General features: G+C 39.0%; 1 protein-coding gene and 1 non-coding gene across 2 annotated transcripts; both read left to right on the top strand.

Moving 5' to 3' along the window:
• The first annotated feature begins 308 nt into the window (after nucleotides 1-308).
• On the top strand, nucleotides 309-971 carry LOC146953423 (uncharacterized). Its single transcript, XM_085747655.1, has 2 exons — nucleotides 309-451; nucleotides 592-971. The coding sequence occupies exons 1-2, from the start codon at nucleotides 364-366 to the stop codon at nucleotides 822-824; spliced, it is 321 nt and encodes a 106-aa protein (XP_085603781.1). The 5' UTR covers nucleotides 309-363; the 3' UTR covers nucleotides 825-971.
• A 10,198-nt stretch (nucleotides 972-11,169) lies between these two features.
• LOC146953424 (small nucleolar RNA R71) lies at nucleotides 11,170-11,276 on the top strand. The gene has a single exon (XR_015025104.1). It is a non-coding gene; the product is annotated as a small nucleolar RNA R71 (small nucleolar RNA).
• Nucleotides 11,277-24,063: the final 12,787 nt, after the last annotated feature.

Genomic DNA, 24,063 nt, shown 5'->3' on the forward strand with positions numbered 1-24,063 from the left:
AATTAATTGAAATTATTGTCTTCATATTACTTAAAAACTTGCATCGTAGAAGTGGTCATTCTCAATTCGAATGCTACCAATCAAGATCATGTAGTATATGACCTTCATTATCGACCTCCATAATAGTTCTTGCAATCTGAATAACACTCTTTTGTCTACTTTCTAATAATAGTAACTCGAGAATGATCACGTACGATCAAACAAAGGGAAAAGATAAGAATGAATTTTAAATAAAAAATGTCAACGAAAGAATTTAATGTTTTTTGTTCTATTTCTTCCACACTTGCCTATAAATACACAACTTTCAGCCATTTCATTTTCATCGATCAAATATACAATAGTTTCAAAGTAAGTTATAAGAAAATGAATTCCAAAGGGTTACTTTTTCTAGCTATGCTCTTGGCTTCTATTCTTCTCAGCTCCGCAGCTGAAAAATCCGACAAAAAAGATGGTAATAAATCTGTTCTCAATTTTTCCAACATTAATTATATACTGCATGATCTTACTCTAGTCTTTATTATAAGAAACAATTGACTTTTTAGGTTCATTGAATAATTAATGTATTATGTCTTTTTTCTTTTTGGTTTGTAGGTAAAGAAAATGGGATGGACGAAAGCAAGTATGGCTATTATGGAGGTTGGGGTTACGGAGGTCCATGGCGAGGAGGTTGGGGTTACGGCGGTCCGTGGCGTGGAGGCTACGGTTGGGGAGGTCCATGGCGTGGAGGCTGGGGTGGTGGCTATGGTGGCTGGCGCGGAGGTTGGGGTGGTGGTTGGCCTAAAGAACATAATGATGCTCATACCAATGCTCAACCTCATAATTAAGCTAAAAGTTGAGCTAATGGGCTCATTTTACTATAAGTATCACAATAAATAAAACTGCATGTGAAGTGTACTAGAAATGTAATAAAAAGGAAGAATCTTTTGCTGTATTGTACTTATTAAGGAATAAAATGCACGAGTTTTGACATATATATCTCATTTTCATTTTAACTTTTATACGCTTGATCTTAATGGATATGGCCTTTTGAGAAGTTTCACATAGTGTGTGCAAGTGATTATCATAAAACATACTGAAGATATAAAGCAATCTAAGACGTTATAATATTCATGCAAAATAAAAGTTATTTTTTTGAACTAAGGTGGTTTTTATAATTGAATAAACATAAAGTAGTTATTTGCACAGAAATCTCAAAAATAAAATTAAATATTAAATTAACTATATCATGATCATATCGAACTGTTCTTGTCTTTGTTTTGCATGCAAAATTATATTGGAACACAACTTGAGAACACAACATTGTATTGTACTGTTAAAAAATACATGATTTTTCTTTTTCGTAAAACAAATAAAATAATGTGACACTGCTCTCACTCCATTCTCCATCTTTACTAACCCTACCCATTCATATCATAAAGTTGTTAACAAAAGAGAAAAAAGAGGGTTTAAGAGAGAATAACAAAGAGATTAACAAAAATGACTACGGTTTCATAGAACAAAAGTGACTACCAAAGATGGCTACTAGGGTTTTATAGAATATCAATAACTTAGTATTACAAAAAGTTACAAGATAATATATATAAAATCTAATGGGCTACTAACTTAGTAATTTAAAGGCTCAATAACTTAAGCTCAACTCAATACTTTATTATCTAACACCTATTCTCAAACTCCTGATGATACATCAACAAAATATGAAAACATACTACATAATATAAAGTTCTAACACTACCCTCAAGTTAAAGCTTAGTTAGGCTTAAATTTGTTACAAATTAACCCATAAAATAAATCAAATCAACGAATAACATAACCAATGAAGAGCAGTAACCAAAGTGAGTTACAACGTAGTGGGAGTATTAAGAACCATCAACCAACCAAAGAGAGAAATCATCCAAGCAAAAAAAACCATTTCAAACTAGACCAAACAAGAATCGGTAGGTAGAAGCAACCATACAAAATAATTGTGTGTGTGTGTGTTTGTGTGTGTGAGAGAGAGAGAGAGAGAGAGAGAGAGAGAGAGAGAGAGAGAGAGAATCAGGGGGGGGGGGGAGTGCAATCAATCAGAAGAATAAAAAAATGCAATCAACGAGAAGAATCAAAAGTAGGAGAAGTGCAATCAATCTGAATAAATCAAAAGTGTAATCAATCATAAGAATCAATAGAGAGAAATGCAATCAATTAGAAGAATCAATAAGGAGAAGTTCAATCAATAGAATCAAGAGGGGGGAGTGCAATCAATGGAAAGAAGTGAAACCAAACAAAAAATTCAAACGGGGGAGAAGCAATCAATAAGAAGAATCAAATAGGGGGAGAATTGTAAGCACTTGACTTACCGACAAACCAAATTGTAAGCACTTGACTCATCAAACAAACAAATTGTGAGCACAAACTCACCAACACAATCAAATTGTAAGCACTTGACTTACCAAACAAACAAACCAATTTGAACATTATATATCTCTGACTCACTAAACAACCATAACCGAACGAAACAAGCGCCGCAAAAGCCGCCATAAAAACACTTCAAGATTCAAACATCCTTCAAATCAAACCAAAAGAAAGCACAAAGAAAAAACCAAAATACCATTTGCTTCTTCCAACAAAATAAATGACAAATGTTTGCAAATTGAATATTACGATATTCCTTCTAACCGATGGAAATTTTCAACCAATTAAAAAACCCCTCTCAAAGATAATTATTTCCATGGGTTAAGAAATGGTGGGACACAGAATCAAAACGAAATTGCACGATCAACATGGAAATGAAGAATCAAGTTATGGTGATTGTTTTATCTTGGTTTTCGGGTGTCAAACATTGATTACGTTTGAACCTTTTTAACCGGTGATATCTTATTTTTTCTTGGGAAGGGAAAAAGTAAGCAAAACCCTTGAGAATCGAGGTCCGGGAGTTGTTTTCGCTACGGGAAGGTGTTAGGCATAGTATCCTATAGGAACCGTCTTTACTTTCTACGCGCGCGCTTTATTTTTAAATGCTATTTGAAAATGATATTTACACCTAAAAGTTTACTAAGTCAAGAATTGGAGGGAGAAGAATGTGTTTGAATTTTTATTTTATTTGAATTGAAGGAATTTTGATTCCTTGCCTACGTACCCGTTTAAGGGATCAAATCCACCGTAGTTCTCTCTCAAAAATATTTTTGTTTTTGTTGGTTGATTTTAAGTTTGAAAATTGGGATTTGAAGAATGAGGAAAAGAGGCCTTAAAGGCATGAGAGTTGTGAAAAGAGTGAGGTGGAATTAGTTAATTGCAAAAGAAAGTCTAAGTATGATTAAGATTCATTAAGATTTTGTTTAAGAAAATGAAAGGAAAATCAATGGGATTTTGATCCCAAGGTTTATTAGGAAAAAGAGTTGAGTGATGTTATTCATGTTTTTTTTGGAAAATGATTTTTCTAAGTGTAAAGCCTAGGCATTCATCTAAACATACAATCCTAAACATACATCTAAACATGCATATCCTAGCCATACATCTAAAATATCTATGTGATGTGTGTGCATGTGTCGGTGCTTGTGTCGGTGTACATCATTAGAGTCCATAGTCCTTTACATCATTGGCCTAGATACATTCTATGGTCTTGCAAGAAATTAAAATTGCATAAAAGTAAAGTACAAGAATCCCTAGGTTTTACATTCTAATTTTTGCATGGATTTTAAAGGGTGAGAAAGATAGAAACTAAGAATATAAGATGGAGGATGAAATGCCTTATGGAATGCATGAAACATGGAATGGAGGAATTAGTAGCACATGATAATATCAAGAAAGTAAAGCAAGTAAAAGTTACTATAACAAAAGCAAAGAAATTACCACAAAACATAGCAAAAATGATGCAAGGCCTAGCCTAAATTACACCACAAAATACAAGGTCCACATGACTCATAATCCTCACATTTTAGCACATTTTAAAGACATGAACTCAAACTTCAAAATAGGACCAAAAAAGATGTGAGAGACCATGTATTTTAATAGTGAACTTAAGCATATTTTTTCACCATTTATTCACAAACAAAACTTGCAAGCCAAGCAACTAAGCACAAGGCACACACCCATAACAAAAAACACATTCAAACAGCAACAAAACCTTCACAAATCATGTATCATGAATCAAAACCCTCCATCAAGAGTTAGGATTGAAATTGAACAATTTTCATAGGGTTTTTTACATAAAATTTCACAATTAAAGCAAGAACACATCATACTATTTTTTTTATCAATTTTTCAACACAACAATTATCACAAAAGGACCACAAAATATAAAGAAACATGCATGAATTTTATAAAATTTTCCATGGATTTTTAGACTCAAAAAAATGCACAAAACTTTTCACGAATTTGTCACAAACACACCACATAAGCAAGAAACTATTACACACATTTTTATTATTTTTTTTTTCATGCAAAACCACCACAAACATCACAAACACATCAAAAAATATTTAGGAATTTTTATGGAATTTTTGTGAGATATTTTGGATCAATCAGAGGTGCAAGTATCAAAAATTATGTACAAAATAGCAAGAAATAAGGAGGGAACGAAAAACTGCAAAGAAAGAAAGTCCAGGCCCAAAGGGAGATGGATCCTGGATCATCCAAACGCACCAGGAGCGTTGGATTGATCCAGGAAGCCAAAACCCTAGATCCAACGCTTCAGAACATGGGGAACATGGCAGGAAGCATGGACACGCGCGCGTGGGATACACAGGCATAGTATAAAAGCCATTTCCAGAGAGAGACACACATATTACACATATATTTCTCTCTCTAGGTTATGTTTAGAGAGAGATGCTCTGCAAGTGATTGAACGGAGAGGACGAACGGCGTGGTTTTCCAGTGCGGTGGCTGCCGGCGGCGCCGCCGTACTGGAAAACGAAACTTATCTTTTCCTTAAAAATTTTATATCAAAACAAACCTCTTCTCTTCCTCTGTTCGAATTTGCAAGAAATTTTTGGGAACAATCACACAATTGATCTAGATCTAACAATTTAAGTTGCAAAAAATTTGAAAAGAGAGAGAAGAAAGGAGTACCGGTTCACTTCGCCACTCCGCAAAGACGTTGTTAACGTTCTTGCTTCGTTCAGCCTTGCACATTCTTCTTCGTCTTTTGGCTTTCTGGAAATTGCTTTAACCTTAGCCTCTTCGATCCGTGATAGGGCCAAACCGCAAGTGCACGGCCTATCGAAGTAATAGTAGTAAGTAGAGTTATCGTTCCGCTAGGGAGTTGGTCAATCCAATTAGCTTTTAGAAATTGATTAGAGGAGAAAGAAATAAGAAGTTGGAGAGTGCAGTTTTTGAAGGTAAATAACAATAATATTAAAAAGCCTTGGGATCATTGGTTCATCATAATAACGAATCTTTTCACAAGCAAGCCTTAAACTTATAATTAAACGTTAATCCTAATTACTAAGGACAAGTTTCTCTTTAGCATATCACAGCTCCTCTCGAAGTCAGTGAGTGTATCCCTCCAACAACCACACCTATTCTCATGGGTGATTGCCTTTGGGACCCTTGAAGATCGAAACTTTATGTGTCCCAAGGTTTGCTAGACTATTCTCATGTTTCGCAAACCTTGTCTAAATTCACTTGTTCGGATATCAAAGCTCCGCGTTCGCTTTATGAATTGATATCTGTGCTGACGAATTAACCATTATCAAACCCTCCGCGTTCGCTTCCACAGTTTGATAATAATTAATTCGTGTTAAAACGGTGAATTTAGATTAGGAATTAGGGTAACAATTAATTAGGGTTTAAGACTTGGCTTGATCCGGATTACGTCATTAGACTTATCCAACGATCCCAAGACAAAGAAGTCTACTCACTCATGTTCATCGTAGACATGGGGGAAGAAGAGAGAATGCGATAAAAGTAAATTGCAAAGAAGAAAGTAAAACGAAATAAAGACTTTATTGAAATAGCAATTGAAATAAACAAAGTAAAGCATGATTGTTTATGGTGGAGAGCTACTCTATTTATAGCTTTACATCTGACTTAGAAACTAAGCAACTAGAAGGATAAAACGGTAAAGCTGCAACAGGGTAACTTGGGCCCGAAGAAAAGCAGCAAAACAGGATTCTGGGGACGGGCACGGCCGTGCCACATGTTGGCACGGGCCGTGCCAAGCTTCTGAGTTTGGGGGAACTTATTTTTGTCCCGTATCTTCGTATTCTTGCGCTGTATTTGCTCCAGTCCTCTTTCTTTTGCTCCAAGGCACCTTCCACCATATATTTATTCCTAAAATAAAATAAAACACAATTTGAAGTAAAATATTCTAAACTAAAATAAAATGCAATAAAATAAAATCAAATCTAAAATAAAACTAAACTAAATAAGGCAATAAATAATACTATCTATGACTCATCAAACTCCCCCACACTTGAATCTTTGCTTGTCCTCAAGCAAAAGGCAGCAAAACATAGCAGCAACAAAAGATTTGATTATGGCAATATTAAGAACAAATGTCTCAAAAGAAAGGCTTTGCCTCAAGTACACTAATTATAATTTCAAATACTTCTCATGAACCTATTCTACCCAACATCAAGTCTCAAGTGAGTGTGTGTGTGTGTGCAGTCCAACCCTTTTCTTGCTCCTGTATAAGACAGATATTATGAGGAATAGGTTCTATCCTTAGTGCTAAAGTAACCGAGAAAAGTCCTTTCTTCATTTCATATAAGAGGGATGGGAATTTGAGTTAAAATTAAATTAGATTCAACAATTAAGCACAAGGGGCTGCAGATGCTTAGGGGCTATCTATCCTCATAGGAAGTCTTCTCGGATGTAATTGTCCTTTCCCCCTAGATTCAAAATCACCCTAAGCAGTGCTGCAAAATTATTGTTTGTTTCATCTCCGCGTAGGAAGTCTTTTTGGATGTAATTGTCCTTTCCCCCTAGCATTGATGGATTTGTTTCACTTTAGGTTCAAATTGGGGAGTCACCACCACAATTAGGAAGTTAGGGATTGTCCTTTCCCCCACATGTTGGTGCCATTCTCCCGCCCCATTTAACATTAACAAATTAAAAAGAATATAACGATTAAGAACAATTTGATTAATTTTCCCACACAAACTTATACTACTTTTACTCTTAAGACTTTAAAGGGTCTAAGTTAACACTAAAGATAGAACGTGTTCCTTAAAATACCTATTCATACATTTGCTCAAGGATTGCAACCGGGTGCTTTTCTCATTGGAGAATTTCACAATAAAACAAGACATGGGTATAGCAAGAACCTAAGAAACACAAGAAACTATTTTCATGTACAAGAGGCGACCTGAAGAAGAGACAAAACAAAAATTTTCATGCCATATTTACATTAAAAACAAGCTACTAGTCATGCCTCTTGCTTTAAAAACAAAATAAAAGAATAAAGTTCAAGGGAGTTTGGACACTACGACTCTAGACAATTTATTAGCCCCCCCCCCCCCCCCCCCCCACACTTAGGGGAAGCATTGTCCTCAATGATTCAAAAGAAAAAGAAATTAAAAGAGAAGAAGAAGGAGAAAGAAGGAGTAGAAGAAGAAAGAGGAGAAAGAGTGAAGAGAAAGGAAGAGAGTGAAGAGTAAAGCTCACATTCTATTGAGGTCCGTAAGGGGGACCTTGGAGATTGAATTGGTGCATCATCCTTCGGAGCATTTCATTGTTTTCTTCCGACAAGCGGTTGCCCCTTTGGACATCATTTCTCAGCCCCAAAAGTTCTACACCTTGCCTTTGTTGCTCGGTGCTTATCCGCTCCACCTCAGTTTGCATTCATGCCCATCTTTTATCATTAGTAAGTTCTCCGGCATCATGGTCATGGTGCTCTTCCTCATTGTGCAAGTTAGCACCTTCTCCTTCATCATGTTGCTCAGGTACCTGTTCATTATCAACATACAACCAATTCTCCTCCACCGCGGTGTTAGTCCGAGATGGGTTAGGAAGCAAAAATAGAATAGGCACATTGAGTTTAAGGGCATATTGCATGGGTGGATGATGTGTAATGAATTTCATAGAGATTAATGTCTCTATGTTAAGCCTATTGTTGCCCTGAATTTCATTTATCCCCTCCTCCTCTCTCACTCCAAACTTCCTAGCAATGAACGTAATAACACCTCCCACCACTATGTCAGCTACAAGATTAGGCTTAGTTCCTATTGATGCGAGGTAGTCAAGCATGTAAAAACAAGTATTCACGGGATTATTAGTAAGCATAGCCCAAAGCATAAAGATTTCATCCGTCCTACATGTTCCTACTTCTTTCCTACCCCAAATGGTACAAGCCATTACTCTCTGAAGGTACCTAAGAACTGGGTTGTGGATGTTACTAGCCTTGTTGGATCGTGGAACATATTGGTTTCTACCGGTGATGCGTGTCCAAAAGCTAGCAGGGTTATAGTCTTCCGGCTTTAGAGCTTGATTCCAAGAGTCATGGATGAACCCCGCATTTGCGAAGCCCATTTCATTGCAAAAGTTTTCAAGTGACATCTCGAAATCAATATTCAAAAGCCGGAAGGAGACTCTATGATCGGGGTCATCTAAATTCAACTTATCTTTCGTAAATTGGATGGAACTTAAAAACTCATAAGTAAAATTTTCATACCCCCTCATAGGACTAAGCAGCTCACCCCATCCTAATCTATTCAGCAATTCAAAAGCATTGTCCCTAATCCCTAAAGTAGTCATAGTATGAGGATGAGGGTACCTACAAGGATGCAAAGGTTTAGAGATAAGGATTTTATACCTTTCTTTTTGGTTGTTATCCTTGAAGGTGATGCCATGATTCTTTGCCGGTGCTCTTTTCTTTGACGGTGGTCCTCCGGAAGATGTTGCCGGTTCCTTGCCACTCCTTCGTGAAGCCATTAGACCTTTGACCTTGATTTGACTTTGGGGTTTTGGTGAAGGTTAGGGTTTTGATGAGAATTTGAGTAGAAAGGGTTGGTTTTGGATTGGGGTTGATGTTTAAGTGAGGTTTATGGTTTTAAATGTGGAGATTGGATAAGGTTTGGTGGTTTTTGGCGTTTGGGTTAATGGAGATAATGGTTTGGTGAATTATGTGGTTGAGTGGGTGAAAGATGTTTTTGATTGGTGGTTTGTGTTTGGAATGAGGTTTAGAATTGATTGGGTGGAAGAATTGTGTGATTTGGTTGAGTTTTGGAGGAGATATGAAGGTTTGAAGGTTATGGAGGTTTAGAGAGAAGTTTGAAAGATGGAAGAGGGTTGTTGTTTGTGAATGAGGAAGAAGAAAGAAAAATTTGTGGATATATGGGGTATAGAGGTCGGGCACGGCCGTGCCACCCTTGGCACAGGCCGTGCCATCTTTCTGACTTCAACCATCATTTTTGTGCTTCAAAACTTGGCACGGCCGTGCCATACCTAGCACGGGCCGTGCCACCTTTCTGGTCCTGGGGCTTCAAAATTTTTCCATCTTTTCGAATCAACTCGGACAATTACCTACAAAACATCTTAAAACAAAGAAAAACAAAACAAAAGCAGTAAAATGCGTGGGTTGCCTCCCACGAAGCGCTCTTTTAATGTCATTAGCTTGACGGTTAGAAAGAGTCCTTAGAATGGATCAAAGATATCATATTGTGTAGATGACGCTATAAAACGTTCTTTCACAACATGATCGTTAAGCATGCAACAAGAGTAAAGAGCGGGACCCTTCATAACATTTTCCAACTCGTATCCTACCATCCTATCACTCACTTGAAAGACTATCCTACCAAGTTTAACATCAATGAGGGCTCCTGCAGTTGCAAGGAAAGGTCTACCTAGGATTATGGGGACGTCATCGTCCTCTTCAATGTCAACGACTACAAAATCAGTGGGGATGTATATCCCCTCTATCTTAACAGGTATGTCTTCGACAAATCCTACAAGTTTCATGGTAGAACGATCAGCTAGCTTTAGTTCCATTTCGGTAGTTTTCAACTCTCCTATCCCTATCCTTTTAAGAAGAGACAAATGTAGCAAACTAACACTAGCTCCTAAGTCACATAAGGCTTTGTTTATGGTTTCATTCCCAATTTCACATGGTATGGCAAAGCTACCTGGATCTCTAAGCTTAGGGGGTGCTTCTTGGATGATTGTACTAGTTTCCTTAGCCAAGGCTATTGTCTCATTATGCTCTATAGCCCTTTTTTTTGAGAAAATTTCCTTTAAAAACTTGGCATATAGAGGCATCCTAGACAAAGCTTCAGCAAAGGGAAGTTTAATGCAAATCTTCCTAAGTATGTTAACAAATTTTTCAAACTTACCCTCTAGTTTAAGCTTTTCAGGATTTAAGGGGGATGGAGTTTTGTTTTCTTCAAGTGGTTTTGCTTCTTCTATCACAATTTTATCACCTAAAGGCTTGACATTTTCTTTCCCAATGTTTTTAACCTTAGCAAAAGTTTCGCCTAACTTACTACCCCTAAAAGATATGACATTAACTTGGGCTTTGGGATTGGCTTCGGTTTGACCAGGAAAGACTCCCGGTGTTTGGGAAGATGTAGCCACTTGTTGGGCTATTTGGGCGATTTGTGTTTCAAGCATTTTAGAGTGAGTAGCAATAGAATCAACCTTGGTATTGAGCTTGGAAAGAGAATCATTCAGAAATCCAGTTTGGTTTTTGAGTTCTTGAAGTTGTTTGTTTTGGTTGGCAATAGAGTTTTCCAACAAAATTTCCAAATTGGATTTTTGAGTGAATCTTTGGTTGTTTGCATAACCGGGTGGTGCTACTTGTCCATAGGGATTTTGATTTTTATAAAAATTTTGATTTTGTCTCATCCCTTGGTTGTATTGAGCATAGTTCATTTGCTCAACACCGTTAATAGCACTACCTAGTTGGCAATCAACACCAGCATGACCAGTTATACCACATATTTCACAAGAAGGAGTAGAAGCAGAATTGATAGCACTAACATTGAGTTTTTCGAGTTTTCGGTTAGTGTATCAATTTTAGAAGCAAGGTGGTCATAGTTAGAGACTTCGTGTATACCTGCCTCCTTTTTGGAGGGTGAAGAACAAGAGATGGCTCTCTCGTCGGTCCATTTGTAATGATTCTGAGCCATGTCTTCAATTAGGGCATACGCCTCCGTGTAGTTCTTGTTCATAAGTGCTCCACCTGCAGCTGCATCAACAGACATCTTAGTGGTATAAGACAAACCATTATAAAAAGTGTGGACTATAAGACACTTCTCTAGGCCATGGTGGGGACAAAGTCTTAGCATTTCTTTGAAACGCTCCCACGCATCATAGAGAGATTCCCCATCTTTTTGGTTGAACCGCGTGATTTGGTCTCTGAGTTTAGCGGTTTTAGATGGTGGAAAGAAACGGTCAAGGAATGCTTGCCTCATCTGATCCCATGAAGTAATGGAACCGACTTCGAGGGAATGGAACCAAGCGCTAGCTCTATCCCTTAAGGAAAAGGGAAAGAGATGAAGTCTTACGGCTTCTTGGTTCTCCTTCATGGTTCCACTAATTCGTAGGAAAATAGAGATGTGAAGATTGGGATCCTCAGTGGGGGATCCCGAGAATTGGTTTTGCTGCACCAAGTTAAGTAGGGCAGGCTTGATTTCAAAGTTGTCATCCTCAACCGTTGGGTACACAATAACAGCTTGTGGCTCAGCCGTAGACGGCGTTGCATACTCTTTGAGAGTGCGATTGGCCATGGCGGTGTTATTTCGTGCGTCTCTCTTTCGTCTATGCAAATACCTTTCGATCTCGTTGATTATTACAACTCGATTTCTGGTTTTTCGCATAAAAAATTTGAGAACCTAAGAAGTTAATAATGACAGAAAAATAAAAAGTTAAAAATAAAAATAAAAAGAAAAGAGAAAGAAGAAGAGAGAATTCTAATCACTAAAAAAAAGCTAATTAAATTAGTTAACTCCCCGGCAACGGCGCCAAAAACTTGATAGGGCCAAACCGCAAGTGCACGGCCTATCGAAGTAATAGTAGTAAGTAGAGTTATCGTTCCGCTAGGGAGTTGGTCAATCCAATTAGCTTTTAGAAATTGATTAGAGGAGAAAGAAATAAGAAGTTGGAGAGTGCAGTTTTTGAAGGTAAATAACAATAATATTAAAAAGCCTTGGGATCATTGGTTCATCATAATAACGAATCTTTTCACAAGCAAGCCTTAAACTTATAATTAAACGTTAATCCTAATTACTAAGGACAAGTTTCTCTTTAGCATATCACAGCTCCTCTCGAAGTCAGTGAGTGTATCCCTCCAACAACCACACCTATTCTCATGGGTGATTGCCTTTGGGGCCCTTGAAGATCGAAACTTTATGTGTCCCAAGGTTTGCTAGACTATTCTCATGTTTCGCAAACCTTGTCTAAATTCACTTGTTCGGATATCAAAGCTCCGCGTTCGCTTTATGAATTAATATCTGTGATGACGAATTAACCATTATCAAACCCTCCGCGTTCGCTTCCACAGTTTGATAATAATTAATTCGTGTTAAAACGGTGAATTTAGATTAGGAATTAGGGTAACAATTAATTAGGGTTTAAGACTTGGCTTGATCCGGATTACGTCATTAGACTTATCCAACGATCCCAAGACAAAGAAGTCTACTCACTCATGTTCATCGTAGACATGGGGGAAGAAGAGAGAATGCGATAAAAGTAAATTGCAAAGAAGAAAGTAAAACGAAATAAAGACTTTATTGAAATAGCAATTGAAATAAACAAAGTAAAGCATGATTGTTTATGGTGGAGAGCTACTCTATTTATAGCTTTACATCTGACTTAGAAACTAAGCAACTAGAAGGATAAAACGGTAAAGCTGCAACAGGGTAACTTGGGCCCGAAGAAAAGCAGCAAAACAGGATTCTGGGGACGGGCACGGCCGTGCCACATGTTGGCACGGGCCGTGCCAAGCTTCTGAGTTTGGGGGAACTTATTTTTGTCTCGTATCTTCGTATTCTTGCGCTGTATTTGCTCCAGTCCTCTTTCTTTTGCTCCAAGGCACCTTCCACCATATATTTATTCCTAAAATAAAATAAAACACAATTTGAAGTAAAATATTCTAAACTAAAATAAAATGCAATAAAATAAAATCAAATCTAAAATAAAACTAAACTAAATAAGGCAATAAATAATACTATCTATGACTCATCAATCCGTTCGCAAATTCAACATTCTTTCCTTGTTGACCTTTGATTCGGTGACTTTCGAAACCATAGGGTTCGGAATCAGCTTGAATTGAAGTTTGATTTGGTTTTTTGAATGCTTTCGGTGTGGCTTTGACGAAGCTGGTTCAATCTTTGATGAACCTGTTTCTTCTTGAGTTCAATTCGATATTGATGCTGGTTTTCTTGATCCTCTTCTTCTCTCCCTCAATCCTTCTCTTGTGATCGCATTCGTGCTCGAATTGCAAGAGGAAGGTTCGATGATGATGATTCTCGCAAAGAATTACTGAGAACCTTCGCAGCTTCGATCGAATTTGGTAGATTTTGTTGAATTAGAATCTGGTTTGATGAAATGATTGTTGAAATGAATTTGTTTGTGGTTGAATCGATGAGAATTGGTATAAATTCGAAAGGATTTGGAGGAAATGTGATTCTGAAAAAACGGTTAGGGTTTGAAGGTGATGAAGTTGTTCATCGTGTTCTTGAGTTCTTTGGGTTCGTGATCTGTGATTTTGGAGAGAGAAATTGAAAATGTGTTTGTGTGAGTTGGCGTGTAATGATTGTTGATCTTGACTTTGACTGGTGAATTGGCTTTTATAGCTGATGATTGGGACAATTGGACCAATGGACTAATGACACGTGTCACTGGACTTGTAACAAACTCTTGTGGACAAATGGAAAGTTGACATGTGGACTGGACTGCAAACTTGGACCAAAAGGACTAATCTGCAAAATAATAAAAGACAAGGACCAAAATGCAAAATGACACACAAAAGGACTAAAATGCAAAAATTAATAAAATTGAATTTAAAAAATGTAATTTGAAATAAACGTAAAGTGAAACGATTAAAAATGACAAAACGGACTAAAACGAACCAACTACTTAAATGAGGTACTTTAAAGTAACCTCTCTCTGTCGAAATTTCGTGTGAAAATACCAAAATGCCCCTGGGGACTAAAACGACTCAAAATGATTCAGATTGGAGTTTTAAAATGGTTTTTTGACAAGGAATTAAAGCAAGAGTTTATACAAGCGAATTAAAAGACTCAGAGACAATTTTTAGAATTTAAACAGGGCTTTAACACATGAAAAGACTAAAGTGCCCCTAGGGGCTAAACTGACTCAAAATGACTTCAAATGCAATTTTAAAAATGGATTTTGACATAGAATTGAAATAAGGACTTATTCAAACCAGTTGAAAAGACTCAAACAATTTTTCAAAGATTGAAAGAAATTTTAACATAGGAAATGACTAAAATGCCCTTTTTCATGAATTTTGCAAACAATATTGAAATAAGATGCAGAGAAAGATGCAATTGATCAGAGACAGTTCAAATGACTTGAAATGCAAGAAAAGAAGAATTGAACAAGTATTTTTAGGTCCAAAATTAGGGTGTAACAGCTGCCCCTATTTAAGTTTCTTTGTCCGGAGAGTCAAGAGACGAAGTCTTTGAGTTGACAGGACGAAGATACTTAAATATTAACATTTGCACTGTTTTTGGACATAAAAATACGCTCTCGGATTTTCAGAATCATGGATGTCATGCAATATTTTGATTATGAATGCAAGACAAACAACTGGAGTCTATGGAGCATGTCATGTCACTGGGGATTCAGGTGGACACTGACAGGGTAGACACACCAGGGGATAGAAAATAGGGTACAAGCTGTTCTTTGGATCGAACTAGCCACTTGACCAAGGAATACAAAACAAGAGATAGGTACAAGTTGTTCTTGGGATCAAACTTGGCACTTGACCAGAAACACAGACATATAGGCAGATACAAGCTGTTCTTTGGATCGAACTTGACACTTGATTGAAAATACAAACAGATAGGCAGGCACAAACTGTTCTTTGGATCGAACTGGCTGTTTGGATGGAGATATAGACAAAAGGGTTGATACAAGTTGTTCTTCGGATCGAACTCGCCGTTGGATCATCACCACATCATGTAAGTAGGTGCAAACTGTTCTTTGGATCGAACTTGTCGTTTGACTGATAACAAAGCATAAGCTGGGTGCAAACTGTTCTTTGGATCGAACTTGTCGTTTGTCCGGAAGTATAGGTATATAAGCAGGTACAAGTTGTTCTTTGGATCGAACTTGCCACTTGACCAATAACAAGATACAAATTGGAAATGGGATTTAGAAAGATGCAAATTGAGAGTAAGTTGATATTGACTTGATTTGAAAATAGACATGACCATTTTTGTTGGCCCAAGAGCAAATTGAGAACGGATTAACATTGACAAAGACATTGAATTGAAAGTTTTGAGATTGAAAGAGGGATTGGAATTTGAAATTGATCAGAGACATAGACATAGACATTGAATTGAGAGTTGAAATTGAATTGGAGATTGGAATTGAATTGAATTGGAGATTGGAATTGAATTGAATTGGAGATTGGAATTGAATTGAATTAAATTGACATTGAAATTGGATTGAAGGTTGAAATTGAATTGTATTTGACAGTTGAAATTGAAATTGTGATTGGATTGAAATTGGAGATTGAAATTGAGTTTGACAGTTGAAATTGAATTGAGTTGAAATTGAGATTGAAGATTGAAATTGGAAGTGAGTTAAATTTGACATTTAAAATTGAATTGAACTGAACTTAAGATTGAAGATTGAGTTGAGTTGGAAGTTAAAATTGGGTTGAATTTGAAGTGGAAATTGAACTGAATTGAAAATGGAAATTGATTTAGATTGAAAGTTGAAATTGGAAATGCAACATGTATGTATGGTATAACAAGATTATTGAATGTATGAGCACATAAAATGCATGATTATGCATGTATGAATGCTTGAAATGCATGATTGGTTTGTAGTTTGACAGAGAAATTTCACAGAGGCAGACGAAACATTGGAAGATTGGCCACGTAGTGGCTCGTGCTGCAACATATTCACATAGAAATCCACTTTGGAGAGATCGTCGTTGAGAGACGTATCGAAACCATGGATGAGGGCAATAAAACTTGTAAAGGAGGGACCCTTGGAAAGTTCTTGGATACAGGTCGCCGTTGCTAGGCGTGTCAGTGCTGGGTAAACATTGGGTGTTCGCATCTGTGGTCAATGCTTTTATATTTCATTCTTTCATTTATCAATCCCATTTTTGCCTGAACCGCCCTTTCGGGTTTTCGATTCACCGGGGAATAAAATTCTTTTCATTGCCCCATTTTTACCTGAATTGCCTTCATAGGTTGTCAATCAGCGGGGTGCTCATTTTTGCCTAAGCCGCCCTTTCGGGTTTTCAACTTAGCGAGCTTTTTATTTCCATTTTTCATTTTCATTCTGTTTTTCATTCTTGCCATTGACCACAGATCATCCTGGGGGGTAACCTGCTTGTAACATGTATTGAAATAGACATTGACACTCATTCATTCATGCATGTTTCATTGAAATATACCCTATTGCTCAGGTTTGTTTTCAAAATAGACGGAAAAGGTTTTTCAATTTTCAAAGATGCTTGTTTCAGACATTAACATTATCAAATAGAAGAAAGATATTTTGTATACAGCATTGAAAGTAGAAAGAAAAATAGAGTTTCAAACAAATAGCACAGGCTCAAATTGATGTAGAAGAGTGAAAGTCAGCCAAAGGCATGACTTCACGGATTTACAAAGCTTGGAAAATGGTAATTTTATTGGTTGGTGATACATTGAACACGATGACCGCTACATTTCATAGAAATTTTGAATTCACAAGTACCAAAGCTTCTGATGAAGAAAGTCATTGACAGTTGCAGATGCCCCAAGGGGTGATGGTGATTTGCCAGATATAGTTACTTGTCTTTTATTGTCAACCTCATTTTTGCATGAACCGCCCTTTCGGGTTTTCGGCTCATCGAGGCGCTCATTCTTGCCTGAGTTGCGTACAATCTCAGCGAGCTTTCTCATATTCATTTTTTTTTGTCCCTAACTTTTGCCTGGATCGCCCTCTCGGGTTTTCGATCCACCGGGAAGCGCATTTTTGCCTAGGCCGCCCTTTTGGGTTTTCGACCTACCACGCTGTTCTTTTCTTTTTAGACAAAGTATTTCTTGACTATATCGGCATTAACAGGATTTGGGAGTTTAACACCATCCATGTGTGTAAGAATCAAAGCGCCACCAGAGAAGGCCTTCTTGACAACATAGGGACCTTCATAGTTAGGTGTCCACTTGCCCCTTGGGTCGGGTTGCTGACTTATTCTTCTTTTCAATACAAGTTCGCCTTCCTTGAATTCTCGAGGTCGGACTTTCTTGTCAAAAGCATTCTTCATTCGCACTTGATACAACTGTCCATGAGCCATAGCATCCATATGCTTCTCTTCAATCAGATTCAACTGATCATACCGACTTTGACACCATTCAGGCTCAGTTAATTTTGCTTCCATGATCACTCGAAGAGATGGAATCTCCACTTCCAGAGGGAGAATTGCTTCCATGCCATACACAAGAGAGAAAGGAGTTGCCCCGGTTGAACTACGCACTGTAGTACGGTAACCATGCAAGGCAAAAGGTAGCATTTCATGCCAGTCTTTGTAAGTAGTGACCATCTTCTGAACAAACTTCTTGATGTTCTTGTTAGCGGCCTCAACTGCACCATTCATCTGAGGTCTATAAGGAGAAGAGTTGTGATGTTCAATTTTGAATTCTTCACATAAAGCTTGCATCATGCTATTGTTCAGATTGGAACCATTGTCAGTGATGATCTTGTTGGGAACACCATAACGACAGATGATGTTATTCTTGATAAACTTGACAACCACTTGCTTGGTCACATTTGCATAGGAAGCATCTTCAACCCACTTGGTGAAATAGTCAATTGCTACTAGAATGAAACGATGTCCGTTGGAAGCTTTTGGCTCAATTCTTCCGATCATGTCAATGCCCCACATAGAGAAAGGCCATGGGGAAGATATAACATTGAGAGCATGTGGAGGCACATGAATCTTGTCAGCATAAATTTGACATTTGTGGCATCTTTTAGCATGTTTGTGGCAATCACGTTCCATAGTTATCCAGTAATAGCCGGCTCTTAACAGTTTTCTTGACATGGTGTGACCCGAAGCATGGGTCCCAAAAGTACCGTCATGTACGTCATGCATCAATTTCTCAGCTTCTTATTTGTCAACACATCTTAACAAGACCATGTCATAATTCCTCTTGTATAAGATTTCTCCGTCCAGAAGGAATTTGCTAGCCCATCTTCTCAAGGTCTTTTTATCCCTGTTGGAAGCGCCAGGTGGATATTCATGATTCTGCAAGAATTGTTTGATGTTGTAATACCAAGGCTTTTTGTCATTCACATCTCCATCAGCCTGATCTGGCATATTTTCAATAGTAAACACATGAGCGGGTCTATCAAGACGTTGTACTTTGATTACGGGCACGTCATTCCAATGATTCACACGAAACATGGAAGACAGAGTAGCAAGAGCGTCAGCCATCTGGTTTTCATCCCGAGGGATGTGGTGCAGCTCAACCTTTGTAAAGTATGTCAACAGATGTCTGGCATAGTCACGGTAAGGGATCAGCTTCTCATGATGAGTCTCCCATTCACCCTTTATCTGATTAATAACAAGTGCAGAATCTCCATAGATGTCAAGGTGCTTAATTCTCAGGTCCATAGCTTCTTCGATGCCCAGGATGCATGCTTCATATTCAGCTATATTGTTTGTGCATTCAAAAGTTATTCGAGCGGTGAAAGGAATGTGGTGCCCCTGCGGCGTTACAATGATGGCCCCAATTCCTCTACCATAAGCATTAACAGCACCATCAAACACCAATCCCCAGTTGCTATTGGGATCCGGCCCTTCATTGATCAGTGGTTCTTCACAGTCTTTTGCTTTCAGATACATGATCTCTTCATCAGGAAAATCAAATTTAATCGGCTGGTAATCATCAAGAGGTTGATAAGCAAGATGCTCAGCAAGGATGCTTCCCTTGATTGCTTTCTGAGCTTTGTACACAATATCATATTCAGACAACAACATTTGCCAACGTGCAATCTTTCCAGTAACAGCAGGCTTCTCAAAGATGTACTTGATCGGATCCATTCGGGATATCGACCAAGTTGTATGATTCACCATATAATGACGCAGGCGTTTGGCAGCCCAAGCTAAAGCACAACAAGTCTTTTCAAGCATTGTATACCGAGTCTCACAGTCGGTGAACTTATTGCTCAGATAGTAAATAGCATGTTCTTTCTTTCCGGTCTCGTCTTGTTGACCGAGGACACAGCCCACAGAATCATCTAACACTGAGAGATACATAATCAAAGGCCTTCCTTCCACTGGCGGGACAAGGATAGGTGGTTCCAACAGGTATTCTTTAATGCTATCGAAAGCTTCCTGGCATTCGTCATTCCACACAACTGGCTGGTTCTTTCTGAGCAATTTGAAAATTAGTCCACATGTAGTAGTCATGTGAGATATGAATCTTGAAATATAATTCAGACGTCCGAGGAAACCTCTGACTTGCTTCTCAGTTTGAGGGGTCGGCATCTCTCTGATGGCTCGGACTTTGTCAGGATCAAATTCAATGCCTCTCTGACTGACAATGAAGCCTAGCAACTTTCCAGATCGTACACCGAATGTGCACTTGTTAGGATTCAACTGCAGCTTGTACTTTCTTAATCTTTCAAACATCTTTCTCAAATACACAACATGCTGCTCTTCATCACTTGATTTCACAATCATGTCATCAACATATACTTCAATCTCTTTGTGAATCATATCATGAAACAGAGTTGTCATACCTCTTTGATAGGTAGCACCAGCGTTTATCAAGCCAAACGGCATCACTTTATAACAGGACGTTCCCCACGGAGTGATGAATGACGTCTTTTCTCTATCTTCAGGAGACATTCATATCTGGTTGTAACCGGAGAAACCATCCATAAAGGAGAACACTTTGGATTGAGCAGTGCTGTCAACAAGCACATCAATATGAGGTAATGGGAAATTGTCTTTCGGACTGGCTTTATTCAAATCTCTGTAATCAACACACATTCGAACTTTCCCATCTTTCTTTGGCACTGGTACGATGTTGGCAATCCACTCAGGATATTCAGCTGTCATGAGGAAACCCGCATCAATTTGCTTTTGCACTTCAGCCTTGATTTTAAGAGCCATGTCTGGACGAGACCTTCTCAATTTCTATTTGACAGGAGGACATTCAGGTCTTGTCGGTATCCGATGTTCCACAATCTTGGGATCTAGACCCGGCATATCTTCATAGGACCATGCAAAGACATCTGGATAATCATGGAGAAGCTGAGTGATCTTCTTTTTCACTTCTGGCTCAAGTGCAGCACCGATCTTGATCTCTCGCTCGTTTTCTTCAGTACCCAGGTTGATAAGCTCAATCTCTTCCTGGTGAGGCTGAATGGCTCTTCTTTCTTGCTCAAGCAGTCGAGTGATCTCATACGGTATCTCTTCATCACCCTCCTCATCTTCAGCTTCATATACAGGGAATTCAAAATTTGGAGGAACCATAGGGTCACTGTGTTCAACGGGTTTATTGTGGTTCAATCTGCATAATATGATTGAAATGATTTTTAGGAAAAGTATTTTTCATGCAGATTTTTGAAATTAATAAGAAAATACAGATGTTTTGGTTTTTTCTGGCATTACCATTATTTCCAAGAAAAAGGCACTAAAAAGTAAAAAACAAAGAGTCGTGAGAAAGACGACAACTTTTATTGATAACGGCAATGCCGAAACAAACATGCCCTTACAATGATATCACTTTCGCCTTGGGCAGAGCGAAAGGATTGTTATTTTGAAAACAAAGAAAAACATGAGCAACAAGACACATTACATGGAAGCATGCATGACTAAAGGAACATCAATGGCCTCCCAATTTCTCACAGTGCCTCCTGGTACAATAAAGGTAGGCACATAACTACTTTCAGCAGCATCTTCAGCAATAGCATTGATAAACCCAACACTGTAGAAAGTTCCGGTTGAAACACTTGAGGTCGGGGAGAATCCCAGGCCCTCTTTACGCTTGTTTTCCAAAATCTGTATCACTTTGCCCCAGCCAATAGCTTGCCCTTCTTGAACAGCTTTCTGGGCGTCTTTCAATGAAGCCATACTAGCACTAGCTCTCCGGGGTTCTGCACCTTCAACAGTCAAGCCTTGAAATGACGTCCCTTCAGCGGACCCATTCCTCACAAACTTGAGTTTCTGGTGTAGAGTAGAAGTTACTGCCCCAGCATCGTGAATCCACGGTCTTTCGAGGAGACAACTGTAAGAAGCATTGATGTCCATGACTTGGAAAGTAATTTGGAATGTCTCAGGACCAATGGTAATTGGCAAGTCTACTTCCCCAAGAACATCCTTGCGAGATCCGTCAAAAGCCTTAACCAAATAGCTACTTCCCCTTAGAGAGATTCCATGATGACTCAACTGTCTCAGTGTAGACTCAGGCATTACATTTAGGGATGATCCAGTGTCCACCAACACATTGGATATCATGTCAGACTTACAGTGCACCGAGATATGCAGAGCTAAGTTGTGGTGTTTTCCTGCTTCGGGGAGCTCATCATCACCAAACCCCAAGTTGTTGCAAGCAGTAATGTTACCCACTATTCCATCAAACTGATCCACAGAGACTTCATGATCAACATAGGCCTGTTCAAGTACCTTCATTAACACTTTCCTGTGAGCTTCTGAGCTCAAGAGCAGAGACAAGATGGATATTTTTGATGGAGTTTGCAGCAGCTGATCAACAATTTTATAATCGCTCTTTTTAATAAGCCTCGGAATCTCGTCCAGATTAGACTCGTTAATAGATTGGCCTGTTGGGCCGGGGCTCTTGTCAACAGGAGGAGCAACTGATGGAGTTATTGTGGCAATAGGTGTAACCACCTTCTTTTGGAACAATGGTGGACGGACTTTTCCGCTTCTCAGAGTTGTAATTTCACTAGCAACGTTATCAACTGTAGCTGGGGATACCAGAGGCACCTCCACTCCATTCTCAATCATGGTTGCATTGTACTTGTAAGGGATTGCTTTTGTAGAGGCATAAGATACTGGACCAGGTAACCTGATCACTAAGGGCTCAACATTCCTTGTCTGAGATGCAGTTTCAACAGGAGAATCATGAAATACTGGCACAATCACACATACATCACTGGCAATCAAGTGTTTGTCATCCATCAGGCTCTTTATATCATCTTGCACCACACAACAGCCCATAGGATTTTGAAGACATTCTGAACAAGAAGCATGATCGTGATCGAACAAAGAAGCCTGGCAGAGTTTGACATGTAGCGGTACCAAGGGAGTAACGACATTGCGGACATCCAACATGGGATCCTCTTGAGGAACGGGAACTCTTTCGAAAGCCTCGATCATGTTAACAGCAGCATGGTTTGGGAGTGGATTGTCAAGAACATGAGGAACACTATTTTCAAAAGTCAACAGTCCTTTTTCTATCAGGTTTTTTACAATATACTTCAGAGCATAGCAACCTTCAACATCGTGGCCTTGAGCACCCTGATGGAATTCGCATGCGAGATCCTGTCGGAACCTGGGAGGCAATGGTGTAGGCGGAGGCTTGCCTGGCCTCGTGACACAGTGTCCCTTGGCAAGTAAAGTTGGGAGCAGCATAGCATACCGCATTGGTATTGGTGGAAAAGAAGTTCTGGGTCGGGGACCCTGTTGTTGCTGCTGTTGTTGGGTAGGAGGTTGTTGTTGTGCTTGTTGAGCAATGGCATTAACGGGCACTGGTGGTTGACCCGGCGGCAGAGGATATTGCTGGTAGAATGGCGGGAAGAAAGGATGTTGATAGTACTGCATGTATTGGTAGGGCAGAGGTAATTATGTAGCAGCTGCAGATGGGTTACCAGATACCATCCCTACTTCGGATTCTTTCCTCTTATGGTGGACATTACCATACTTCTTTGGTGCACTGGCTGAAGATTCACCCTTTTCAAGGACAATGATACCCTCTCTGACAGCTTCCTCTAGACGAGTTCCCATAGTAACCATGTCGGAGAAGTTGTTTGGTGCCGAGACTATCATTCTTTCCTTGTATTCCTTCTTCAGGGTCTTCAGGAAGGTCTGTGTTAATTCTTCCTCATCAAGTCGAGGAGAAACACGGGCAGCTGCCCCTTTCCATCTCTGGGCATACTCACGGAAGGTTTCATCTGATTTCTGAGACAAACACTTAAGAGAGTCCCTATTTGGCTTTAAGCGGGTATTGAACTCATAATGACTTTCAAAAGCAGCAGCAAGGTCCTCGAAAGTATGGATATTGTCTTTGCTTAAACCAGTGTACCAATCTGCCGCATCTTCTGCTAGGATGTCTTGGAAGCAGTGTATCATCAGTGCATCATTATCTGCATAATTGGCCATCTTCCGGACGTACCGAATGACATGGCTATGTGGACAAGAAGATCCATTGTATTTGTCAAAATCTGGCACCTTAAACTTCTTAGGAATCTCAAATCGGGATACCAAGCATAGATCACGAGCCTTAGCAGAGACATTGTTTCCACGGCTAGCCTTGACCTCACGGAGTTCTCCAGCCAACTCCCTTAACTGTCTTTTCATAGCTTCCATTGCAGGGTCTTGTCCACGCGGAGTGTCAACATCAATCACCTGTTGCACAGTGTGTACAATAGGGTCGGTAACAACAGTAGTCACTTGAGGCATAGAGGTGGATACAGGGATCTGTCCTTGACCAGCAAAACCGGAGACACCAGCGGCAGTATTAGGAGAATAGAAAGCTGAGAGCCCATAAGGACGTCCATTGGGCATAACAAAACGAGCATCAGAAGCCACAGTAGCCAGTGGGATAGACGGAATTGCTTCAGTAGAAACTGGAACAGATGTGGCTGGTTGTTCTTGTGCAGCCATCATAGTGGACATAGCGTCATGAGCCTTAGCCAAGTCTTCTTTCATAGCAGCCAATTCGGCACGGAGCTGAGCATTTTCTTCTTCAAAGTTATCCATGATTCTTCTCT

The sequence above is a fragment of the Medicago sativa genome, chromosome 1 (genome assembly GCF_051527215.1).
Source record: "Medicago sativa cultivar Bolivia chromosome 1, Bolivia_mono, whole genome shotgun sequence".
Lineage (NCBI taxonomy): Eukaryota > Viridiplantae > Streptophyta > Magnoliopsida > Fabales > Fabaceae > Medicago > Medicago sativa.